The sequence below is a fragment of the Sorex araneus genome, chromosome 10, assembly GCF_027595985.1.
Source record: "Sorex araneus isolate mSorAra2 chromosome 10, mSorAra2.pri, whole genome shotgun sequence".
Lineage (NCBI taxonomy): Eukaryota > Metazoa > Chordata > Mammalia > Eulipotyphla > Soricidae > Sorex > Sorex araneus.
Genome location: NC_073311.1, coordinates 18,791,349 through 18,816,875, shown reverse-complemented (window position 1 = coordinate 18,816,875; position 25,527 = coordinate 18,791,349). Strand labels below are relative to the sequence as shown.

The 25,527-nt window shown below is 37.5% G+C and overlaps 1 protein-coding gene across 5 annotated transcripts in view; it reads left to right on the top strand.

Moving 5' to 3' along the window:
• Positions 1-25,527, top strand: part of OSBPL8 (oxysterol binding protein like 8) — a 179,404-nt gene that overhangs the window by 135,822 nt on the left and 18,055 nt on the right. For all 5 annotated transcript variants that reach the window (XM_055118098.1, XM_055118097.1, XM_055118100.1 and 2 more), the window contains 9 exons: positions 1,641-1,718; positions 6,386-6,487; positions 9,734-9,937; positions 13,102-13,186; positions 16,142-16,313; positions 17,908-18,145; positions 18,550-18,734; positions 22,788-22,869; positions 23,145-23,243. In XM_055118098.1, coding sequence (XP_054974073.1) covers positions 1,641-1,718; positions 6,386-6,487; positions 9,734-9,937; positions 13,102-13,186; positions 16,142-16,313; positions 17,908-18,145; positions 18,550-18,734; positions 22,788-22,869; positions 23,145-23,243 — 1,245 coding nt within the window. The remainder of the gene's footprint in view (positions 1-1,640; positions 1,719-6,385; positions 6,488-9,733; positions 9,938-13,101; positions 13,187-16,141; positions 16,314-17,907; positions 18,146-18,549; positions 18,735-22,787; positions 22,870-23,144; positions 23,244-25,527) is intronic.

The window sequence follows — 25,527 nt, the reverse complement described above, 5'->3', positions numbered from 1 at the left end:
TAATGAAAGCCATAATACAATAGAGAAATACACTTACTTCTATTGTTCTGGGTCTTAGAGAAATAACGTTAGTTTTATGCTCTCCTACTTTGGTAAAAAAATGTTTAAATTCTCTCAGATGACAGAACTTTAAAACATGCTGACTTAGGAGACTCAAATTCTGATCTGAGTTATATTATTGATTGATTGTCTGTGAAAGCATCTTTCTGTAGCTTCTCTTTCCTAATTTATAAAATGGTGGAATGCTTTGGTACTCTTTGAAGTTGGAATTAGACCTCTTCAAGGTTCTTAGGAAAATAAGTGGAATACATAAAGTATAAAAGTTTGGAAACCAATTTAATAAAGTAATAATAATTTAGGAGCACTAGGTAGGTAGGAAGAGTATATACTAGAAAAGATAGTTTTAAAACATGTACAAATCAGTATTTTGATTTAGTTTCTAAAGATGTTTATATTTCTTCCCATTGGTGAGAGAGTAGCAACAATGTGTGTTGCTGGAATTGTGACTCACTTGTGTATATTTCAACTGTTAAAAATTTTCTTAAATTGGTTACTTTGATCACCATTTAAAACTGAATGCTTGTATTTACTTCTTGAAAAATAATATGCAAAAATTTATACATAAGCTTATTTAACTTCACATCACAGATTAATTGATTAGTTTTTGTGTGTGTATTTGTGGGTTTAACATGAATTTTTTCCCACTTTTTTAGTTAAAACACTGTGAGTTACAGAGTTATTCATAGTTGAGTTTTAGACATCCAATAGTGCAGCACTGATCCCACCACCAGTATCAACTTTCCTCCACCAATGTCCCCAGGTTCCCTCCCATCTCTGCCCTCCCATCTGTCTTCTTGACAGGCACCTTTCTAAGTTTGGTTGTTAAAATGTCACTGTCACTGTCACTGTTATCCCATTGCTCATCGATTTGCTTGAGCGGGCACTAGTCACGTCTGATTGTGAGACTTGTTGTTACTGTTTTTGGCATATCGAATACGAAATGGGTAGCTTGCCAGGCGCTGCCGTGTGGGTGGGATACTCTCGTTAGCTTGCTGGGCTCTCTGAGAGGGACGGAGAAATCGAACCTGGGTCGGCTGTGTGCAAGGCGAATGCTCTACCACTGTGCTGTCTCTCCAGCCTGGTTGTTAAAATGAGTCTCTTGATTTCAGTGTTGTTGATTCTGTGTTTTGGATATTTGGCTGTATCATTCCTTAACACCACTTTTTACTCGACTTCCCTGACCTGGCCCCTTCGCTTCTCATCTGTCTCTTCTCCTCGTCCCCTCCTTTCTTTCTTTTTCTTCCCTATACTCTGAAGCCAAGGTTGGTCAGGGCATCTCCTTTTAAAACATTGCATTTCCTCATCTAGTTATTCTAAATGCCATGTATGAGTGATCTAATCCTGTTTATCCTTTTTCTGACTTAGTTCATTTAATGTGATGTCTTCTAGTTCCTTCCCATATGTTTTTGTTTTTTAAATCCTGATGCTATATAGGTAAAGTTGGTATTTGAAAATTGATGATTGTAGTATTGTGATTTGTAAATCACAGCAATAAATACCTTAACAATGAGTACTTTTATATGCCATGTTGGGAGAGGGGAAAATGAAGGTTTTAATGATTATTTCTGCTGTGATTTCAGTCTGAATCCAAACTCTATAATGGCTCGGAGAAGGACAGTTCATCCTCAAGTAAGCTTACAAAAAAGGAATCTCTTAAGGTTGGTTTCTTATTATTTACGCGCAGTAATTTATAATGCTTTGCATGTGCTAATAAGAGAAAGAGAAAAATACGTGATTTCCTAAAGGAAAAAAAAATATCCAGGCAAGTACACATAAAAAATATAGCACTCTGTAGCACTCTGGAGTTGTCTGAGAGACTGTCTTGTAACTACACAAAGCTACTTCTGACCCTAGCTATCTGCTCAGGGCACTGAGGCCTGATACCTTTGCACAGCTGGACCCATGACAGACGTATCATTATTTTGTAGATATGTTATGGGAAGCTCTGGCATAGATTAAAGTTGTAATTTTCTGATTACTGGGTCCACCAGTAGGTGTATTTTTCTTTTTAAAAATATCCTTTTGGTAGTACCGGGAATTGAACCTAGGATCTCACACATGCAAGCATGAGCTGATGCTCTACTCCTGAGCCACATCCCATGCCCCATATTTTATTTGACCTTGATGCATGACTTTTAGTTTGAGTCACCAAGTTTAAATTTCCAAGAGCTATTTATTACTGGGCCTGCTTTTCAAAAAGATCATGGAACTCTGTACTTCATTCTGGGGCCTGAGAGACAGTGTGGAGCCTATGGTTCTTGCAGTTTTGATGTGGCCAACTCTTGCATGTGGTTCATTCCCTGTGCATGTCCCCGCAGCACTATGGGTCTTCACATTGAACTCCCTCAGTCTAGTTTTCTGGAGCATTGTTTGGGATGCCCGGTGATCTTCCTCACTAAAAGAGTATCCATGCATTCCAGTGGACTCTCATCCCTGTCCAGTCTCTTTTAGCCATTCTTATCCTATGTCAGATCTGTACTTAAGTGCACTTGACTTTGCAATCTCATATTAAATCTAATTTAAAGTCAAATATTCGTATTGGTAAAAACCAAATTTCTAAAGTTGCAATTTATTCGTTTTGGGATTCTGTTTAAAATTTTGTTTTCTTTTGGGCTATATCTAGTAGTGCTCAGGGACTATACCAGCTCAATGTTTGGAGATCATTGCTGGTGGTGCTTGGAGGACCATGCTGGGCTGCGGATTGAAGCAGGGACTTCTGTACATACTCCAGCCTTTTGAGCTAGCTCCCTATCCACTCTGAAGTGTTTAGTAGTAGAATTGCTAAACTATTTTGTTGAATGTGTATAGTTCTCTTTACCACTCAGTGCAACTAAAAAGATTTTGTGTTTTTGCTTTAAAAAAAAGTCACCAATGGTTATGACTGTCCTTCTCCCATCTTTCTGATAACTACAAATAATTATGGGACTGCATTATTATACTATTTGCCCAGAATATCGTAGATGTGATTTATGAAGTGTAAAACTTTGATATTTTGAGGTTTTTTTTTGGGGGGGTCACACACAACAGTGTCCAGGGGTTACTCCTGGCTCTGCACTCAGCAATCACTCCTGGCAGTGCTGGGGGACCATATGGGATGCTGGGAATCGAACCTGGGTCCCCCATGTGCAAGGCAAACGCCCTACCTGCTGTGCTATCGCTCCAGCCCCAAACTTTGATATTTTGAATGAATTCATTTCACTGTTGTGTTTTACATATATCTTAAGATGTTAATATTAAGAAAGAACAGTCATCAGTTGCAAATGCCTGCCGTTTTATTTTGTGAATAAATAAATAATAGATTTTCAGCAATAAGTGTGTTTTAAAAATGTTGGGACGTTCTAGCATGATGTTAGAAAGCATACTTTTATAGTTAGTATGCCTCTATGTGAATCCTGCCTAATAAATTGTGATTTACTAGCTGTGTTATTCTGGGAAGCTATGCCTCAGTTTTCTTATTTGTGAAATAAAGACAGTTATAGTGCTAAGTCAAGAAAATTTTGAATTTAATCAAGAGGATTGAATGAGGTAACCCATGTAAAATGCTTAGAACAGTAAGTAGTACACAGAATGTGCCCAGTAAATATTAGTGCTTGTAATTAGTGCTTATAGTATTATTCAAAGTAGGAATCCTGAGAAGCCATTAAAAGAATGAGGTAAAGTGGGAAACATTCTAAAGCATATTGAATGGGAGAATGTTTTTTGTATGTTAAAACAATAACAGGGCCAAGAGACAGTGCTGGAATTAAGGTACTTGCCTTGTATACAGCCTGTCCTAGTTCAAACTCTAGCACTGCATATGGCCTCCCAAACACTGCCAGTCCATGTGAGCCCAAGCACAGTCATTATGACCCAACTTCCTACCACCACCACCCTCCCAAATAAAGGAATGAATAATCAAAAATATACAGAAAGGAACAGAGAAAGAGTTCAGAGACAAGATGCTTGTCTTGAGTATTAACTAAACCCAGTTCAAATCTCTAGTAGTGCATATGGTTCTACAAGTACTGTCATGACTCATTTCTGAGCACAGAGCCAGGAAAAGCTCATGAGGACTGTCAGACTCAATCCATTCTCTCCAAAAGGACAGACAGGGAGGGGGATAATGATTAGAAAATTAGTCTAGTGTCTTCTCAGACTCCCCCCGGCCCCAAGTCCCAGCAGCCATGCCTACCTCCCAGTCTCAGCTGTATTTGACTTACCCACAGCCCTGCTCTACCAATTTAGGACTAAATCTTAGAGGAGATGCAAACCAAGCAGCTAAAATTCTGCCATGGTCCCAGGGCTGAAAACTCTGGGGCGCCCTCAGGAGGCAGGCAGGCTGTTCCCTCCCCCCTACAGCCACACAGCCACACCAAGTTTCAACTCCACAATGTCAACTAATACTCTCTGCAGAGGTATCAAACTGCAGATAATTTCAGGTACCCCAGTGCCCTGGCTGATAACTGTTATCTCCTCAAAGTCAGGATGGACAGCCACCTCCACTACCCCACCCCCTACTTTCCCAGAGTCCTGATAGCAACACCTACATTCCATACCCAATGCTGCATCAATTCATTGGTCCAAACCTGAAGTCTCTGAACATCCTAATTCCTCAGTACTAAAGTTCCAGTAGGAGCACACCAACCCTCCATGACATTGTAGCCAACGGTATCTTCAAAGATGACATGCCACTGGCCAAGCAAGTGAAAACAGAGATAAATAAATAGGACTACCTTAAACTAAGAAGCTTCTTCACCTCAAAAGATACAGTGACCAAAGTACAAAGACAGCCTACAGAATGGGAAAGGATATTTACCCAATACCCATTCGATAAGGGGTTGATATCAAGGATATACAAGGCACCGGTTGAACTCCGCAAGAAGAAAACTGCCGACCCGATCAAAAAATGGGGTGATGAAATGAACAGAAACTCTCCCAAAGAAGAAATCTGAATAGCTGAGAGGCACATGAGAAAATGCTCAACATCACTAATCATCTGGGAGATGCAAATCAAAACAACAATGAGGTACCATCTCACACCACAGAGACTGGCCCACATCCAAAATAACAAAAGCAATTGGTGTTGGTGCGGATGTGGGGAGAAAGGGACTCTTCTTCACTGCTGGTGGGAATGCCGACTTGTTCAGCCCTTTTGGAAAACAATATGGACGATTCTTAAAAAATTAGAAATTGGGCTCCCATTTGACCCAGCAATACCACTTTTGGGAATATATCTCGAAGAGGCAAAAAGGTATAGTAGAAATGATATCTGCATTTCTATGTTCATTGCAGCACTGTTCATAATAGCCACAATCTGCGAAAAACCGGAGTGCACAAAAAAAGATGATTGGTTAAAGAAACTTTGGTACATCTACACAATGGAATACTATGCAGCTGTCAGAAAGGATAAAGTCATGAAATTTGTATATAAGTGGATCAACATGGAAAGTATCATGTTGAGTGAAATGAGTCAGAAAGAAAGACAGACATAGAAAGATTGCACTCATGTGGAATATAAAGCAGAGAGGTATGAGCTTGCGATGATGCAACTTCTGGCAGAAATTTCTCTGGACTTAATTACTAAAATACTAAAATACAGAAATCCAAAATCTCTCGGCCACTAGTGTGGTCACACGACCTCATATCTCTTCATTCTCAGCAATGGAAAACAAATTATAAAATGCTTCTTTTCCAGCAGGTCCGACTTGGGGTGGGGGAACTCTAAACAATAATAGTGGGTTTTTTGTTGAAATATTGAATGTAATCAAAGCAAAGAGAAAATAAAGTGAAATTTATCAGCCACACAGGCCAGGTGGGAGAGTGGGGAGGGGGAGTTTACTGTGGTTCTTGGTGGTGGAATATGTGCACTGGTGAAGGGATGGGTGTTGGAGCATTATATAACTGAGACTTAAGCCTGAAAACTTTGTAACTTTCCACATGGTGATTCAATAAAATAAATAAAAAATAGATGGGAAACTAACAAGAAGCCAACTAAAATCAAACAGTGAGAACAACAACAACAAAACACAACGATCAAATTGCAACAAACAGCTTAATAAAATCTTAGGCAAGAACATAACAACCCACTGATCATGTATAGCAATTTTTACATAAAAATTGATATTTTTATACTTAGATTTTAATATTATATTTTGTTATCTAATCAATTTCAACCCGAGTTTTATCAACAGCTGTAGCTTTTGTATTCATTATAAAAAAATTTAAAATTAAGAAATCTAAGATGTTAGAATTCTACATTTTGAACTTTATACTTTATATTCTATAGACCTAAGAAATTTATCATAGCTGTTGAATTTTTTGTTTTTCTATTATTTTTCTAAAATAGGTACAAAAGAAGAACTACCGAGAAGAAAAGAAACGAGCTACAAAGGAATTACTCAGTACAATCACAGATCCTTCTGTTATTGTTATGGCTGACTGGTTGAAGGTCAGTTTGTATTCAATCTTGAATTCAAGTTACTGCATATTAACCTCTAAATTTGGAAAGCCCAGAGTGCAATCTAAAGCCCACAAGATAAAAATCAGTTCTGTGGTGTTTTACATTGGCAAAGAAACTATTAGTTACATCCCATATGCATTGTCTTCCAACATTAATGGGGAGAAGGAATCTTAATGTTGTCTCTCTTCACAGTAAAATCAAGTAGAACTAGCAGTTCTTCTAAAAAGTCTTTTTTTTTTAAAAATGTATTTGTTTTTTTAATTAGTGAATCACCATGAGGGTACAAAAGTCTTTTGATATGTGTGGCTTTATATATTCTAATCAGTATGTTGTGAACATGTTTTGCTTATGTTATCATTTAACTTGAGTATATATCATTGAGAAGATATGAGATAAAGTTAATGTATAAATTATTTTTGTGAAACATTTCTTTTCAGAAAAATATACTTCTTTTGGTTCAGTGTTCACTTGATCTTGGAATACGCTCATTTTTTTTAATTTCCTTTTCTCTCATCCTAGTCCCTTTTGTCCTCTTTCTCTTTTTTCTTTTCTCCCTAGGGATGGAACTTATGGCCTCACAATGGAAGGCCAGTGCTCTGTCTCTGAGCTATATCCCCAGCCCACCACTTTCTCATTCTTATCTAAAGGATGTTTAGTAGGAGTCTTACAGATTAATGCTAACTCTAAAAATAATAACATTAGGAAGCTGGAGAATATGGATCAGTAGTAGAATACCTACCTTGCATAGGTTGGATTACCAACACTACCCCACATTTTTTAATGCAGTCTCAGGCACTGCCGTGATCTCTAGCACCATGACTAGGATAGCCTCTAGAAGTATTGCGGCCAAACTTGGTGCACTGCAACCAAGTGTGTGACCTCTAGACACCACATGTGTACCCCCCAATACTGAACAACAAGAAGAGAAGTGAGGGAGAAGACTGTGTAAGTTAATAACATTCAAAGTATATTGTGTGTATACAAAGAAATTATGTATGTGTGTATATGAAGAAAGGATCAAAGAAACTATCTTATAAGACCCCCATCTCCCAGAAAGTTTGTAAGTACCTGGTATTCATATAAAAATCATCCCAGCTCAGAAAGTTTTCCTTTCCCCCAAAGTTGGTGTTACTTCCAACCAAGAGCTCTTTAGAAATCTGTCAAATTCTCTTAGTAAAAACTGGAGTCTTGTGATAGTTTGCTGGTGGTTAAAGTAATATTGAGTCTTTTTCACTACTGTGCTTAAAAACTTATTGTCACTCTACCAAGAAGTCTTTAAACTCCAGATCTTACTTAATTTTAACAGAGCTGATCCCACTTTTGCCCTTTAACCATACCCCAATAGGTTATCCAGCACGTCCCCTGTAGGTTTTGGTTTCTAAATCTTAATTCATTTTGATAATTTTCCCTCCAAATGCTACTGTTAAATCACCAAGATCCAAAAATAATGGCTTAGAGTATTGTGTCCTTTCATTTCTCTTGTATTTTCACCTTTTTTCACATGTGTGAATGCTTTTTTTCTTTTTTTTTTTTGCTTTGTGGGTCACACCTGGCGATGCATAGGGGTTGCTCCTGGCTCTGCACTCAGGAATTACCCCTGGTGGTGCTCAGGGGACCATATGGGATGCTGGGAATCGAACCCTGGTCAGCCACGTGCAAGGCAAACGCCCTACCCGCTGTGCTATTGCTCCAGCCCCTGAATGCTTTTTTTCTTAATTCTCTTTTTTTAATGCCTGACTCCAGACTCTCCCTTTAAAAATTTTTCTTGGTTAGTGTTGCTATAGTATTCCTATTTAGGGAGATCTAAATATTAATAGCACATTACTAGTGCATTTAGAGCATGTATGTCTTACAGTAAGTTAAAATGAGAATAATTTTTACTTTTTAAAATGTTATTCTTTTCAGTTCTGTGAATTCAGTAATTTGCATGGAAATAATTTTAAGGGACTACAGAAATAGAATTTGATAGGAAAACCTCATCAAAGTTTTATTGGCATGAGCAGTAGGGTAAACAATTTTTTATTAGACTGTAGACAGTTTTATGTAACTTGTGTTTTAATGACTTATGCTTTTAATTTTCCCCCAGGAAATGCATCTCACACATGCTTTAATTTCTAAAAACAAAGTAATTTAGAAAAGGCATTTGTAGTGGCCGTAAGGTGATCCTTCCCTCCCTCTTTTTCCTGCCACTGATGAGCATTCCCTATATATATATAGGAAGTGTATTTTTAGCACTATTGGTTTAGTGATAAGGGGAAAATGTATAAAGCAGATTAATCACATATGCTCATAAATAATATTGTATCTGTGGTAAATGGTAAGGGAAAATTCTTTGTTACAGAATTTATTTTATTGTCCCTGGCCTGGCCAGGAAGATTAGGATAACAGTTTTATTTAGTCTATTACTTCAAAATACTTGATCCAATCTCACTAGAATTTAAGTTCCTTAAGTTACTTAAGAATTTAAATTCCTGGGGCCGGAGCCATAGCACAGCGGGTAGGGCGTTTGCCTTGCACGCGGCCGACCCGGGTTCGATCCCCGGCATCCCATATGGTCCCCCAAGCACTGCCAGGAGTAATTCCTGAGTGCAAAGCCAGGAGTAACCCCTGAGCATCGCTGGGTGTGACCCAAAAAGCAAAAAAAAAAAAAAAAAAAAAAAAAAGAATTTAAATTCCTTAAGAGCTTATAACAGTTATTTGCAGTACTTTCCATAGAGTAGCTTAAGAAAATAATGTGCATCCTAAGAAAATTTTCAGTTTGGATCTTGTGCAGTTGAAAGACAAATACTGCGCTTTATCTAGCGATAGCATAGCAAGTAGGGCCTTTGCCTTGCACACCGCTGATCACGGTTCAATACCTCCGCCCCTCTCGGAGAACCCGGCAAACTTCCAAGAGTATCCTGCCCGCATGGCAGAGCCTTGCAAGCTCCCCAAAACAGTATATATGCCAAAAACAGTAACAAGTCTCACAATGGAGACGTTACTGGTGCCCACTGGAGCAAATTGATGAACAAAGGGACAACAGTGCTACAGTGCCACTGAAATAACATTGATACATGACAGTACAGAGCATTATTTTCTTTATTTTTCAGAGTATTATTTCTTAAAAAAAAATTATCAATTTAGATTCTATGGTTTACAGTACTGCTAATAATAGTTTCTCATGCTCATAATTCCAATACCACACCCGTCAGTGTACCCACCTGTACTTAAATAACCTTTATATTTTTGTAGATTCGTGGTACTTTAAAGAGCTGGACCAAGCTATGGTGTGTGTTGAAACCTGGGGTGCTACTGATCTATAAAACCCAAAAAAACGGTCAGTGGGTAGGGACAGTCCTTTTGAATGCCTGTGAAATCATTGAGCGTCCATCAAAAAAGGATGGATTTTGTTTCAAACTTTTCCATCCTTTGGAGCAATCTATTTGGGCTGTGAAGGTAAGTAAGCACTTGTTATATAGATAAAAAGTTAAAGATAATGGTATATGAGTAGACTGGGGCTGGAGGGATAGTATGGTGGGTAGGACGTTTGCCTTACACTCGGCCAACCTGGGTTCCATCCCCAACATCCCATATGGCCTCCTGAGCACCTCAAGGAGTGATTCCTGAGGGCATGAGCCAGGAGTAACCCTTGTGCATTGCTGGGTGTGACTCAAAAAGCAAAAAAATAAAAATATTAATAATATATGAGTAGAATTGAGCTAAGTCACTTAGGAATTTATAGGATTGTTGTCCTTTACTAGGACTTCTAAATTTATTCTGTTTCCAAGCAAATTATTCTACTTTCTGTCACTAATCACAATGAATTATGCTCTAAAGATTTTGTTTATCCCTATGGCTGAACTTAAAAATTCCCCCAAGAAATGTCTCCCAGATTTATATTGTACCTTAATATCCCCTTTGTCAATTGGGATTCCATTTGTCTTTTTTTTTTAACTTGCTGTGACTAACTTTGCTTTATAATATTGCATCATTTTAATTGTTCCTTCTTACCAACTTGTAATTATCCTTAAGCAGAAACTCCCAGTCTTTTTGTGGTCTTATTTCGAGAGATGTAGAGATGTGATAAGATGTCTATAAGAAAAGACAATTTTATTCTTGTGAGAGGCAGCTTTGTGTGAAAATAGAGTTCTAAATGCTAATATAAGTAAAGAGTATAACTGTTGCACCCTTCTGTTATTATAAGAGCATTTATTTAATCGGGAAAATTAAAATGCCATAGTTGATAACTAGTAATACTATAAATACCATGCTAGCTTAATAAATGAGTTCTGCTGAGGATTTTACAAAGCAAACATTGCTTTATTTCTCAGGTCCCTTTAATTTTAATAAAAGATTTAGAGTTCCTCCTTTAATTAGACCTCATGAGATTTGCACCAACTAAACATAGTCTTAAGTTTTTAGTTTGTTCCAGATTGCATAATAGCCAGTATGTGTAAACATAGGAAAAGCCCTGGAACTTTTATACCTGTTTCACTGGTGTGAAACAATAGCAAGGATGAATGGAGATTCCATTGTGGGATTAGGTGCTTCCTCCAGTGAAAGGAGTCAACCCATAAAACCTCTGATATTTATATGTCACGTGATATGTACTGTACTGGATCCATAACACAGTGGGTAGGGCGTTAGCCTTGCGTGCGTCGGAATGGGGCAGACCCAGGTCGATTCATTTGTCCCTCTCGGAGAGCCCGGCAAGCTACCAAGAGTATCCTGCCCTCACAGCAGAGCCTGGCAAACTACCAGTGGTGTATTCGATATGCCAAAAATAGTAACCAGTCTCGCAGTGGAGACGTTACTGGTGCCCGCTCGAGCAAATCGATGAACAACAAGATTACAGTGCTACAGTGCTAGTTCTGGGGACTAGGAGGTTGCCCACCTGTGCTTGAAAGCTTGTCTCCCAGTGATGCTTGGCCTTGTGGTAGGAGCCCTGACAGTTTGATGCCCAGACCCAGTATTTCTGGGGCGACCAGGATTGCACCTAATATTACTTAGAGTCCATAAAATACCAGGGATCAGTTTTGGGGAATGCAAAGTATATGTTCCACTCACTTTAGCTCTCTCCATTGTTATTCTCTGTGTTAAAGTTCTTATGTTATTTTCTGCTGTTCTTAGGAATTGTTAGAATTATGGTGAAATTTTAAATCATTAAGAATATTTTAATGTTAAATTTAATTCCAAGTATTGGTAGAAGGAGGGAATTTTTGTACAGTTATAATAAATATTAGCATATCCTCCTTAAGAAAATCTACTTTAGAACATTGTTTAGGTAATTTCATAGTCAATGGTTATGATTAGGAAATTATAATGTTTGAGGTTTTTTTGTCAAAGATTCTTAACTTTTTACATGGACACTTCTCAGACCTCTAAAGAAAATTCAGTTTTTCCCCAGTACACAAATAAAATATTGCAGCCCAATGAGATTACTTAAGTAACATTTCTACCAAGGAACAAAGTTTGAAACCCAAGCAGACTGACTCTAGGTCTTCCTCTACACTGGTTTTAGAGCTGACCCATAAATTATAGGATGACTCAAAAATAATCAACAGATATTGTAGTATTTATTGAAATTTTATTGGCATTTCTTCCACTTTTTAATGTTGACTCTGCATTTTCTAATGTTTACACTTCTTAAAATGCATTTTTCTTGATCTTACATCTTAAAAATAATGCTTTTTTAATTCAAAATTATGTCATAAATTTAGTCCTTGAATTTCCTTTCCAGAGAAAACTCGTGAATTTATCATGGGATGTTACTAATTATTATAGATTTTCTGGAGTTGTATACTTCTAAAACAAGCAACTCCCATCTAGCAACAGAAGTTCTTTTTTCATTCTTGTTTCTGGAAATAATAGTTTGTTTTTATAGTTATTTGTAAACAAGAATAAAATTGGTTATAAAGTTACAAAGTAGAGGTTTATTTTTGTTTACTTATAGTCAAATTTTCTAGTAAATTTTCACTGTTTCTTTAGGCTTTTAGAAATTTAGTGTTTCTTATCTAATAGCATCTAGGAATGGAAAATTTCCCTCTTAAGTTATAATTTGGCCAATATGGTGAATTCTGTGCTTCTTTTCAATATGAACAATATACAGAATTGTTGGTTGTAAACATGATTTAACTTTCTGTTTAGATGGTGTACTTATTGAGAGAGAAGAAGTTCATAAATGTTAACACTAAGATGTTATTCTTAACATTTGCTCTTTTTTATTTGTGACGAAAGAAAGTTAAGATGTGAAGGGAGAGAGAATAATTGCATGTTTGAGAGAGAACACAGGCTTCTCTAGAGTGGAAATAGGGCAGGCATTGAGACAAGCAAATGAGATACGTCATCAAGGGAAAACATGGGCTTGAAGAGCAAGGCAACATTTGCTTTCTTGATCAAAAAAGAAACTGCTATTTTAGTGTTAATAAGAACATTAGCTATTTTAATGTTATAAATTACAACATTATTTAGAAAATAGATTTAATGTAAGCATTTATACTTAATAGTAAGTATGAGACTTATTTTAAATAATTGAAGCCTAACTTAGAGTATTGCAGTTAATGATGGGTCCTAAAAAGGCGAGATTTCATAAACTTTACACCATTTGTTTTGTTTCTAAGGGTCCAAAAGGTGAAGCAGTTGGATCCATAACTCAGCCCTTGCCAAGCAGTTATTTGATTATTCGAGCTACTTCAGAGTCAGATGGTAAGCACAAGTTTTGATGGATTGGATTTTAAGAATTATTTAATATATTGTTTTCCTTCAGGAAAGGCTGCCTTTAGTTTGGTATTTGAAGAGAAGGTATTGCAATCACAAGTTACTTAGAGTAACTCAGTACATTACTGACTTGGTAGACAAATGAGATAATATGGATGGACAAAAAACAGTGATAGTTGGATGAGTCAGCCTATTAAAATTCTTTATTCTCCATTGACATATTAGCAGTTTTTTTTTTTAACTTGGTAAGTGTACCCTAGGGAAACTTGTTAAGTTTTTTTCATTTTGACATTAAATCAAAAATTTTATTTTTAAATCATTAAATATTAACATAAGACGATTTTGAGATTTTATTTTACAAACATACTCAAGTATAAACTTTCATTCTTCATTAATACTTTACTTGCTGGAGGAAATACAGAGAGAATGAAACTTACTTGTATTCAACCATGGTGATTTTTTTTTTTGAGAGCCATTTATTCATTTATTTTATTACTTTTTTTAAAATTTATTTTTTAATTGATTCACCATGAGAACAGTTACAGGGCTTTTAGGATCGAGTATCAGTCATACTATGCTCAAACACCCATCCCTTCACCAGTGCACATGTTCTACCACCAAAAACCCCAGCATACCGCCCCCCACCCTCACTGCCCCCTCTGCCTGTGTGGCAGATGATTTTCACTTTACTGTTAACTCACTTTGATTACATTCAATATTCGACAAAAAACTATCATTATTTGGAGTTTTTCCTCCAACAGTCAGACCTGTCAGAATGGCATCATTAGATTGTATGTTTTCTATTGTTGGTAACAAAGAGCATATGATGTTGCACGGTTGCAAAAGCGGCCGCCCAGTTTTGGAATTCTGGTATTAAATCCAGAGATATTTCTGCCAGCAGCCACTGCATTCCGAGATTGGTTTCTGTGGCACTGGGATCATGGCTGTTCAGGAGTGGAGGAGCTGTTCATGGGCGACCACTTGGGGTCTCATTTGGGCAGAAGGCAGGGCCAGTTCTGCTTCCCCGATTGCGAGATTCCCCATGCATCCTGTCCCATCACTGCAAAATCCTACCTCTCTGTCCAATTGGTTCTGGTTTTCCCGCCATGTTGTTGCAGCGGGGAAAAGACCAAGGGACAGAAACCCTTCCCCTCCCGGGACTGCACGGGGCCGTAGCTTAGTTTAGAGTCCAGGAGTATATCTGCCAGCAGCTGCTGCGTTCTGAGATTGGTTTCTGTGCCTCTGGGATAATGGACGCTCAGGGGTGGCAGAGCCATTCCTGAGCATATATTTTGTATATCAGGAAAGGTCGCGCGGTTTGGAGATGTCCCAGTCCCGCATATCAGAGCCATAGTAGTAGAAGCTCGGTGTCGCCGGGGCTCCATCTGGAGAAGGCGTGCTGGCTGTAACCTTCTCCGTCTGGCACCCTGGTGTTGTTGGCCCTGTCTGGGGTCCGGAGCATTCTCTGGCTTGTGGTGCCTGCTGGCCCAGTCCGGATTCTTCACTGTTGGTTGCTGTGGCAAGATGACGCCGACAACCATGGTGATTTTAAAACCTTAATTACTGGGGTCAGGGAGATAGTACAGTGGTAAGGTATAGTGGCTTATATTGCATGTGCTGATCCAGATTCCATCCCTAGCAATGTATATGGTCCCCTGAGCCAGATTCCATCCTTAGCAATGCAGATGGTCCCCTGAGCCAGGAGTGAGCCCTGAACACTGTAGGGTGTTGCCTAACCCTCGACCCCACCTGTGATTGGAATTCTCTCACTGTCATAATTTATAGTTTAGGTATATCTAGCCTAGGGAGTCTTGCTTTTCCAAGTTTACTTGTACTGGGGCTGTGGGGTTTCCAGACAGTGTTCAAGGTGCCCTGAAGGTATTTCCAGTAGTACTCAGTCAGCCAAGGCTAAACGATTCATAATTGCCAGGGTTAGATGCAGCCCTGCTCAGACTCAGTTGTGGCAGGGACTACCAGGGCATGACCCAGGGCATGACCCATTGCATGTCATGCAATGTCCTGACCACTATGTTACCTTCTTGATTCCCAGATGATTATTGGATTATTATTTTTAAAGGTTAAATATTATAGGCATGAATTTTTGTTTATAAAGAGTTTCATCTGGCATATATTTCAATCACACCATGAAATATATATATATAAATTTTATGAATAACTTTTTCTACTAAGACACCTCTAAATTTCAATTTAAAAGCAAAATTATTAAGAGACCAGAAAAATAGTTAAGAGGGTTAAGGCACTTACCTTGCACACCACTGACCAGGTTTGAATCCTGGCATTGCATATGGACCCCTGAGCACCCACTGGGACTGGCCTCAGTACAGAGCTAACAGAAAGCCATGGCACTACCAGGGTGACCCATATTCAGCCAAAGTTACTAGTGTTTCTATGAATAGTGTAGTAGTTAATGACAGCATTACATTGACATTCCCCTGATTTAAAATTCCTCATACATATAAGTAGAATGGATGCTAAACCTGGGAATTGACCTCCTATCAGTAACAAATATTATTCTAGATAGTTTGTTTAAAGTTAGAAGCATAATCCTTGGCTTGCTTTTTAATCCCATGTTCTCCCATGAATGCATGTCATTTGTTTGCCCTGTTTCTTGCGCCACTTTGGAGAAGCCAGGGTTCTCTCTTGAGCACGTATGTCTCTCTTTCTCTTCCCTCACATTTTTCTAAGTAAGTTTCAATGTCTTGGTAGATAAGTAATAATCTTGCTTCACAAAAAAAGAGGAAACCCTTAACTGTATTCGTTTTGTATACTTTAAGATTATATGTTAATATTCTTAAACTTTTCTAGTGTATAACAAAGGAATCATAGTACATTTAATGATGCCATGTTAAATTAAGATAAATGCTAGGGTTTTTTTTTCTTAGTTTCTTCAATTATACTGCTTATAATTACATGTTCATGTAGGAAGATGCTGGATGGATGCTTTGGAGTTGGCTTTGAAGTGTTCCAGTCTTCTTAAACGTACAATGATCAGGGAAGGAAAGGAGCATGACCCCAGCATTTCATCAGAGAATACACATGTGACTTTGTATGGCTTATTACGTGCTAACAATCTTCACAGTGGTGACAACTTCCAGTAAGTAGATAATTTCCACTAATTTGGTGTTATTCACTAATCAGTAGGCCTCCTAGAATTTTTGCAGCATATATAGGACTGGGACTTGATTTCTTTATTACCATGACACTACGCGCTAATATCCCTACACCACAGTTGTTTTTAATTTTTTTGTAAAAGATCTTCAAACATAGAGATGGCACCAAGTTACATTTCTCACTGACAGTGAATGAGGAGGGCTCCCAATCTCCACACTACACCAGCATTTCTTATTTCTGACCTTTTTGAGAGACTGAGGGTGACATTGTTTTGATTTGAATTTCCCTGATAGAAAGTGATAGCATTTTTTATGTGAATGTTGGCTATCTTTATGTTTTCTTTCAAAAAGTATCTCTTCAGTTCTTCTCCCCATTTTTTGATAGGGTTTATTTTTTTTTTTGTTTTGAGTTTTGTGAATTCTTTACATATCTTGGATATTAGTCCTTTGATGTATAATATTTTCTTCCACTCAGTAGGATGTCTTTGTTTTAATGATTTTTTTTTCAGTATAGAGGCTTTTATAATCATTCTGTATCACTGTCATTGTATTACTGTTATCCCATTGTTCATCGACTTACTCGAGCGGGCTCCAGTAATGTCTCTACTCATCCTAGCCCTGAGATTTTAGCAGCCTCTCCTTACTCGTTTTACCCAGCGATTGGAGGATCTTTTCAGGGTCAGGAGAAAGACCTGTTATTGTTACTATATTTGTCATATCGAATACGCCCCGTGGAGCTTGCCAGGCTCTTCCGTGCTTCATTTTTATGCAATCCTGTTTATTTTGCTTTTGTTTTCCTTGCTAATTGAGTTGGATCCCTGAACACACCACTGAATCCAGTTTCATGTTTTTCTTAGGTTTTTTTTAATAGATTTAGGTCTAATTTCTGAGTACTTAATCCATTTTGAGTTAACTTTTGTGCATAGTGTGAACCCGTAATAAAATTTCAGTATTTTACATGACTATCCAGTTTTGCTAGCACCATTTGTTAAGAGACTTTTCTTCTGCCATTCTTTTCTTTTGCCTCCTTTGCCCTAAATTAGCCATCCCTAGATATGAAAGTTTATTTCGGAATTCTCAGTCCTATACCATTATTCAAATATCTTCTTTCATTCTAATGCAACTGTTTTGATACTAATTTTATAGTATAGATGGCGAACATGATACCGTCATTTTTGTTTTTACTCAGAGTTGTTATTGCTATTCAATGAGTTTTATGGTTCTGGTAAATTTTAGTAACCTTTTTTTTCCTTAATGTTTTTAATAGAAATTGCACTGAATCTGCATAATTATTTTAATAGGAGGGTCCTTTTAATAAATTGCGTTCTCCCAATCCCTAAGAAAGGAATAGCTTTCCATTTCCTTGCTGTCTTCTCTTTCTTTGTATAACTTCAAAGTCCTGATGTATAAGTCTTAAACCTCCTTTTTAGGTTGATTTCTAGGTACTTAATTTTTTCTGATACAGTTGTAAGTGGAATTATTTTTCTTGATTTTTTTTTTTTACTCTTCTTAATAAGTGTTATGTATCATCCTCAGATATTCTTATCTTTCTTTATTCTTATAATTCTTTGCATGAAGGTTAAATGATAGTGAAATTGAACGACAGCATTTTAAGGACCAAGATATGTATTCTGATAAATCTGATAAGGAAAATGATCAAGAACATGATGAGTCTGACAATGAGGTGATGGGGAAAAGTGAAGAAAGTGACACAGATACATCTGAGAGGCAAGATGATTCGTATATCGAACCTGAGCCAGTTGAGCCTTTAAAAGAAACTACCTACACTGAACAGAGCCATGAAGAACTAGGAGAGGTAAAGAGGTTAATACTTATATGTGTCACATAAATACCAATATTGCCTATTTAAAGATTTCTTCAGGTTGCTTTTAAAATTGGATATTGCTTGATATCAGAACCAGGTACAAAATAACTTGCAAATATTTTAATTTTATTATTATTGTGAACTACCTAAAATAGAAGTAAAGACAGTACAGTGTTTTTGTGATAATACATATGTGTGTGTGTATAAAATTCACTTTAAGTTCTCTTGCTACGGCCATTTTTACCTAACATAGCTATATACTTTATTTATTTTCACATTTTAAAAATGCTTATAAAAGTGCTAAAGAAAATTCAGATTTTATCATTACCTGTCTTCTATATACCTATGTGTCTGAAATAAATGCAGCATTTTGGCATTTATGTTAATTTCCAAAGGCAGGTGAGGCTTCTCAAACAGAAACTGTTTCTGAAGAAAACAAAAGCCTTATTTGGACCTTGCTGAAGCAAGTCCGTCCTGGCATGGACCTGTCAAGGGTGGTTCTGCCTACATTTATTTTGGAACCTCGGTCTTTTCTGGATAAGCTTTCAGATTACTACTACCACGCAGATTTCCTGTCTGAGTAAGTAAATTCTTTCTTCTTTAAATAGAAGATGGTTTATGATTGAGGGGTTTTCCAGAGAGCAGTACAGTAGTTGTGCCTTATCAAGATCAGATTGAAGGGGAGATATCACTCTCTTCTCCGTCACTTCAATAACAGCTCATAATAAAAAGCATATTTTCGTTTTCTTTTTTTTTTCTTTTTCATAATAAAAAGCATATTTAACATGTTGATATAATATTTTCATGTGTGACACTGAATTACAGGGTTGCAAGCTTGAGAGAAATAGAAATTCTATTTAATACCCACAACATTGCTATCGTAGGTTCCCTGGCCTATACATACAAACTCAAATTAAAGGAAGGTGGTCGGCATTCTTGGTTTTCTCTGACCTAAACCCTCATTCAGGGACTATTCTGGGACTTAAGGTTTTGTTCCAACTCTTTTGTACTGCTTTTGGGGGTGAGGGGCCACATCTGTAGTTTTTTACAACTGGATACCCTCATGCATAAATCCCTCCTCTTTCTTGTCTTTGTTCATCTTGGGCATAATTCTGAAGAAGGTAGAGAGAAAGGAGATGAAAGAGGAGGTGGCTCCCCTTCTCTAACAGTTCCTTGGAAAACCAATAAAAAGACCTTAACTTGATGTACACAGGGGCTAGAACAATAGTACAGTGGGCAGGGCACTTCTCTTACACATGACCAACCCTGACACCCCATATAGTCCCTGAATCTACATGATGTGATCCCTGAACACTGCCAGGTATGCCCTTACACACACACACACAGTAAAAATGCAATTCACTTTTAAAACTCATTACCTCTGTGTTACACTTAATACCATTCTTTTTTAAAAATATGCATAGAAACTAATTTCTCAGAATGTGAGGCAGATTTCTATATATAGGATAAAATTATTTGGAGTTGCCCATTTTCCTATATTGAAAATTTATCCTCTTATGGCAGTGCTCGCTGTTTCCAAGCCTTTGTGAGACTGTAGATGCTTACATACATTGCTGCAGGACATTGCAAACTAGCACCAGCTAACAGCATTTATCAAAATGATAGATGCATTCAGTACTTAATTCGGTAATTCTGCTCCTACCAATAACTCTTCCAGATAAAACCCCACTTATACAAAGTGCTATCAAACAAGATTTCTTTTTTTTTTTTTTTGGCTTTATGGGTCACACCCAGCAGTGCTTGGGCTCTGTGCTCAGGAATTACTCCAGGATGATATGGGCAGTGCAAACGCTCTCCCCACTATTTTCTCACTCCAGCTCCAAACAAGATTATTGAAGCAGAATTTGTTATCATAAAAGAGTAGATAACTCAGATACCTAGTGATAATTGATAGGTTAAATGTCCACATAGGAGAAAGAGCACTATAAAGTGATACTGAAGAAAATCAAGGATTTTGTATGTGTAAAAAATAAAAAGTGACAGTAACATGTGTGGTTTTAGGCTACTTGTTCTCTTTTTTGAAGAGCAAGGATACTTTTTTAGTTTTGAGGCCACACCCAGTGATGCTCAGGGGTGTGGGGCTTAGGATGCCAAGAATCAAACCTGGATTGGCTGCATGCAAGACAAGTGCCTATGTGATCTCTTTGACCCCTGAAGACAGATATTAATTATATGTACTTCATTATGCTTAAGTTACTAGCTTTTTAAAAAGGAATCTAGGGGCTGGAGCAATAGTATAGCAGGTAGGGCATTTGCCTTGCACGCAGCCGACCCAGGTTCAATCCCCAGCATCCCATCGTTCCCTGAGCACCACCAGGATTAATTCCTGAGTGCAAAGCCAGGAGTAATCCCTGTGCATCGCCGGGTGTGACCCCCAAAAGCCAAAATAAATAACTAAATAAATAAAAAAAAAAGCTAAAAGACACCTAGAGAAATGGGACAGTGGCAAGACCTATATTTTTAAAAATTGCTTCTATTTTGATTATATCTACAATTTTAATTATTTTTTAAAATAAAATAAGAGATTTAAAACTAAAATAGGAGCTCTCCCTGCCCTGACGAGACCCCGCATTGCTGCCCACGAACGGGCTCCTGAATGGCCATGATACCAGAGACACACATAAACCAATCTCAGAACCCTGTGGCTTTTGGCAGAAATCCCTCCGGACTTAATTACTAAAATAGGAGAAACCCAAAATTGCACAGCCACGACATCATATTCTCTTCATTATCAGCAATAGAAAACAAATTATCTCATGATGCCTTTTGGCAGGTGTGATTGTTGGAGGGAAATTCCAAATAATAATAGTAGGCCTTCTATTGAAAAATTGAATGTAATGAAAGTAGAAAGAGAGTAAAGTGGAAATCATCTGCCACACAGGCAGGGGGAGGAGTGGGACGGGGGTATACTAGGTTCTTGATGGTGGAACATGTGCACTAGTGAAAGGATGGGTGTTTGATCATTGTATGACGGAGACTTAAACCTGAAAGCTTTGTAGCTGTTCTCACGGTGATTCAATTTGAAAAAAAAAAAAAAAAACAGGAGGAGAAAATCAAGATTGTAACTTTCCAAAGAATCAAAGAGTAGCCTTTCTACTTGGCACAATCATTAGTAAACCTAGGTCTAGCAAACTTTATTTCATACGTTATCTTAAAAAAATCAGTAGACCTTTAGAAAGTTGAATTGTTTTGTAAATAATTAGATTTTTAAAAAAGAGAAAGAAGAACATAAAAATTCACCTTTAGCATGTGTACTCGGTGTTTTGTGCAGAGTTTATAGCAATGGAAAAAGGGCAGCTGAGTCAAGATTTCTGAAAATTTATTTTTTGAAAGGAAAATTACTCTTTAGCTCCCAGTAGAATGACTAATAGCTCCAATCACTCTAGAAAATCTCTTGGTAGCACATTAAGGGGAAGCTGAAGGCTAAAAATAGTTACAGTCTTTCAAGTTATTTTAAATTGTTTAACATTTTTTTATATTTTATGATAATAGTAAAAATGAGGGAAACGTTATCAAAACTTAAAATATTATTACTATGAGATTTTTGGTGTTTTTTGTTTGTTTTGGCATTGGACCGTGTCCTGAGTGGTGCTCAGGGCCCTTCCTGGATCTGTGCTCAGTGCTCAGGAGTCCATGTGGTGTCACAGATCAACCTGGCCTCTTGCATGCACAGTGTGTCTTCAGCCCATTGTGCTCTCTCCAGCCCAATTATCATCTACTTTAAACATCAAGTTTGGGACTGAAGGGTAGCGTGTTTCCCTTGCATGCGCCAACCCTGGTTCAATCCTCAAGCGCCACCACGAGTAATATCTGAGTACAGAGTCAGGGTTGCCAGTGTGACCCAAAAAGCCAAAACACCTAACATCAATTGTACTTTTCACCTATACCTCATATTACATTGTTAGCTTGACATATGTATGTGAGGGAGAATTCATATAAATATTATATGAATAATATATATTATGGGCTGGAGCGATAGCACAGCAGTAGGGCATTCGCCTTTCATGCAGCCCACCCATGTTCGATTCCTCCGCCCCTCTTGGAGAGGCCGGCAAGCTACTGAGCCCGCCTGCAGAGTCTGGCAAGCTACCCATGGCGTATTGGATATATCAAAAACAGTAACAATAAGTCTCACAATGAGAGACGTTACTGGTGCCCACTCGAGCAAATCAATGAGCAACGGGATGATAGTGACAATATACATTATATATATATAATATTTACATTATATATTATATATATATCCCTCTCCCTCCATGACACTTTATTCTAGATATGGGTGTCAGCAGGATTTGGCAGCATATCTAGATGTTTAAATGGAATTCAGGGTCATTATTGCCCTGGACAAAGAAACAGTATATTTTTTGCTAGATTCCTAAATTTTACCTATGACCAGGAAGCCATTCCCATTGCCTTTGTTTTTAATTTTCTCCAGTTTCTTTTCTGTTTTTGTGTTCCCTTCCTTGTCCATCTCCTTGGGCTACTCCAGGGTTTCTTGCTTCCACCTTTATAGCCAGAAATGCCACCTGCTGCCCCTTCCCCTATGGTGTAAGTACACGTGTCTCTAAAGATTAATGAGTCCCAATTCTCTGTTTATCATTTTGTGTTTTAGGGCTGCTCTCGAAGAAAATCCTTATTTCCGTTTGAAGAAAGTAGTAAAGTGGTATTTGTCAGGATTTTATAAAAAGCCAAAGGTATTTTCTTTTGTCTTATATGGGTTTTTTAAATGGGGTCCCTACCTTTTTTTTTTTTTAATTAACAATGTACTACAGGAAATCTTTGAGCTAGTAAAATTGCAAAACATTTGGTCACTAGACTTATATTGTAATTGATGTCATTTCATCTCATGACACCACTGTGAAATTTCATGAACATGGCTCATAATTGTTTAATTCAATCTGTTTTAACTGGTATAAAATACTTCAGATCCTCTGTATTTATCATTTTAAACTTGTATGTTTTTTACTAGGGACTGAAGAAACCTTATAATCCAATACTTGGTGAGACTTTCCGTTGCTTGTGGATTCATCCCAGAACAAACAGCAAAACCTTTTATATTGCTGAACAGGTACTAGACATGCATATTACAGAGAAAAGAAAAACTGATTCAGAAGTTATTGAGATATGGGGGTGGGGTGTGGGGAGTAGGGGAGAGAGCACATCGGATAGTACTCGGGGCTTACTTCTAGTTCTATACTCAGGGATCACTGGTGGTGCACAGAGGATCATATGGGTACCATATTGGCTGTGTGCAAGGCAGGCACTCTAATCAATATACTACCATTCTGGCTCCATTATTGGAATTTTTTAATAGGTATACTAATTCACTAAATTCTGTGGATGAATTTTATTATTGGTGCCCATATGATGGACATTTAACCATTTAGTAATGAACGAGATACATGTCTGACTCTTCGGTAATTAATAGTACCGTACTTGGAAGTAATTTTATTATATTTATAGGATACTGTGGTCAAAAATAAATATTTTTCCTGCCAGCCCTCTCTCCTCTTTTTTTCTTCTCTTTTCTTTTTCTTTTCTTCCTTTTTGTATTCGTTTTTGTTTTTGTTTTGTTTTGTTTGGGGGCCATACCTGGTGGTACTCGGGCTCATTCATGGCACAGTAGTCAGGAATCATTCCTGGTTAGGCTCAGTGGACCATAGGGAATATACCAGGGGTTAAACCAGGTTTGCTGTGTGCAACTCAAACACCTTATCCCATGTGCTCTCTCTCTAGCACCCCCCCACACTTTTTTGACCAAGCTCCTATTTCTATAAAAACACTTTTTTGATCATATGTAAAATTCTTTAGTAGGTACCAGGGAAATTGCTCAAGTGGCAGAGAGAGCACATGACTCTCATAAGGGAGGCCCTGAGTTTGATTCTTGCAGCGCAAAGACCCCTGAACACTGTTAGGATTGCCCTGGTGATCCAGTAGTAATTCTAAGCCTGAGTACCACACCATCAGGCTGTACTTACAGAACAAGCATTGCCAGCAATAGCCATTGAACCTCTCCAAGCATTAATGAGGATGACTCTGTACCAAAAAAGTTCTTCAGGGTTCTTCAGTTCCCAAATAAAATTTACACCCATTTGTCCACATTCAGATTTTCTAAATTTATCTCAAATTATATGCCTCTCTAAGCCCTCCATTGCACTTATATCTATCTATATATAATTATATGACCTGATAATTACAGTTCCTTGTCTCATTATTTTTAAATTTATTTCTCCTACCCCAATATTTCTTCTCAACTATTCTTCATAAGCCATGAGCTAATTATCACTCATAAGCCATCTCTAGCACCCAGTGACTTCTCCCTTCTCAAGATTATGTATTGCTTTCATGACTATCCTTTAAGCAGTCATTTTAGCACAGTATTTAACTATTTTTACAGAATATTTCTGTAACTGGATTGCTAGCTTCTTGAAGATATACTTTCCCCACTTTTGTTGTACACATAGTAAACAATAAAAAGAATTCTTAGTTTCAAGCATTCAATAATAAGGACCAGGGTACCTGAGATTCTGAGTCCTCTCTCATTCTAATGAAATGAAGAATATGAATGAAATGAAGAATATGGTATTCTCATTAATAGTGGCTCATAATATAACCCCTTATGTGTAAGGAGATTGAGGAAACTGTATATCATTTGAAAAATCTTACTCTTTCCTTAGGACCTTTTTAAGCACCTCAGATTGAGGCCACTTATTAGTCTTAATTTGTTTAATAATGATACTACTTTGCCTATTAATTCACTATAATTCTTCATTAAAAAGATATAGAAAAGTTAAATTATTTTAGCCTTACCTCTTTTAGAGCTTTCAATGTAGGGCCAGAGTGATGGTACAGTGGGTAGTTTTTGCCTTGCACTCTACTGACCCATATGATCCCCCAAGCACCGCCAGGAGTAATTCCTGATTGCAGAGCTAGGAGTGACCCCTGCACATCACCAATTGTGAACCCCCCTCACACACACACACACACATACACACACACACACACACACACACACACAAAGATAGTACTTTAAGTGTGTACAAATTGAAATGGTAGATCACTAAGTAACATATTAATCAGAGCTTTGATTAGTTTACTAAAACCTATTCAATAATCCATATGCTGACTCACTGCTGTGTTAGGTATTTATTACTGCTTAACAAATTGCTGCCCAGAGAGACATATGATCTGATGTGCTGAGGTTCAGTAACCAAGGCTGCTTAGCCAACAGGCTCTGTCTCAGGTCTTCTCAGGAGGACGCAATTAAGATGTCAGTCCATTTTGATAGCTGAAGATTTGATTAGGCTTGAAGATTTCAGTTCTGAGCTCATCACTTTGCATCTGAGAAAGGA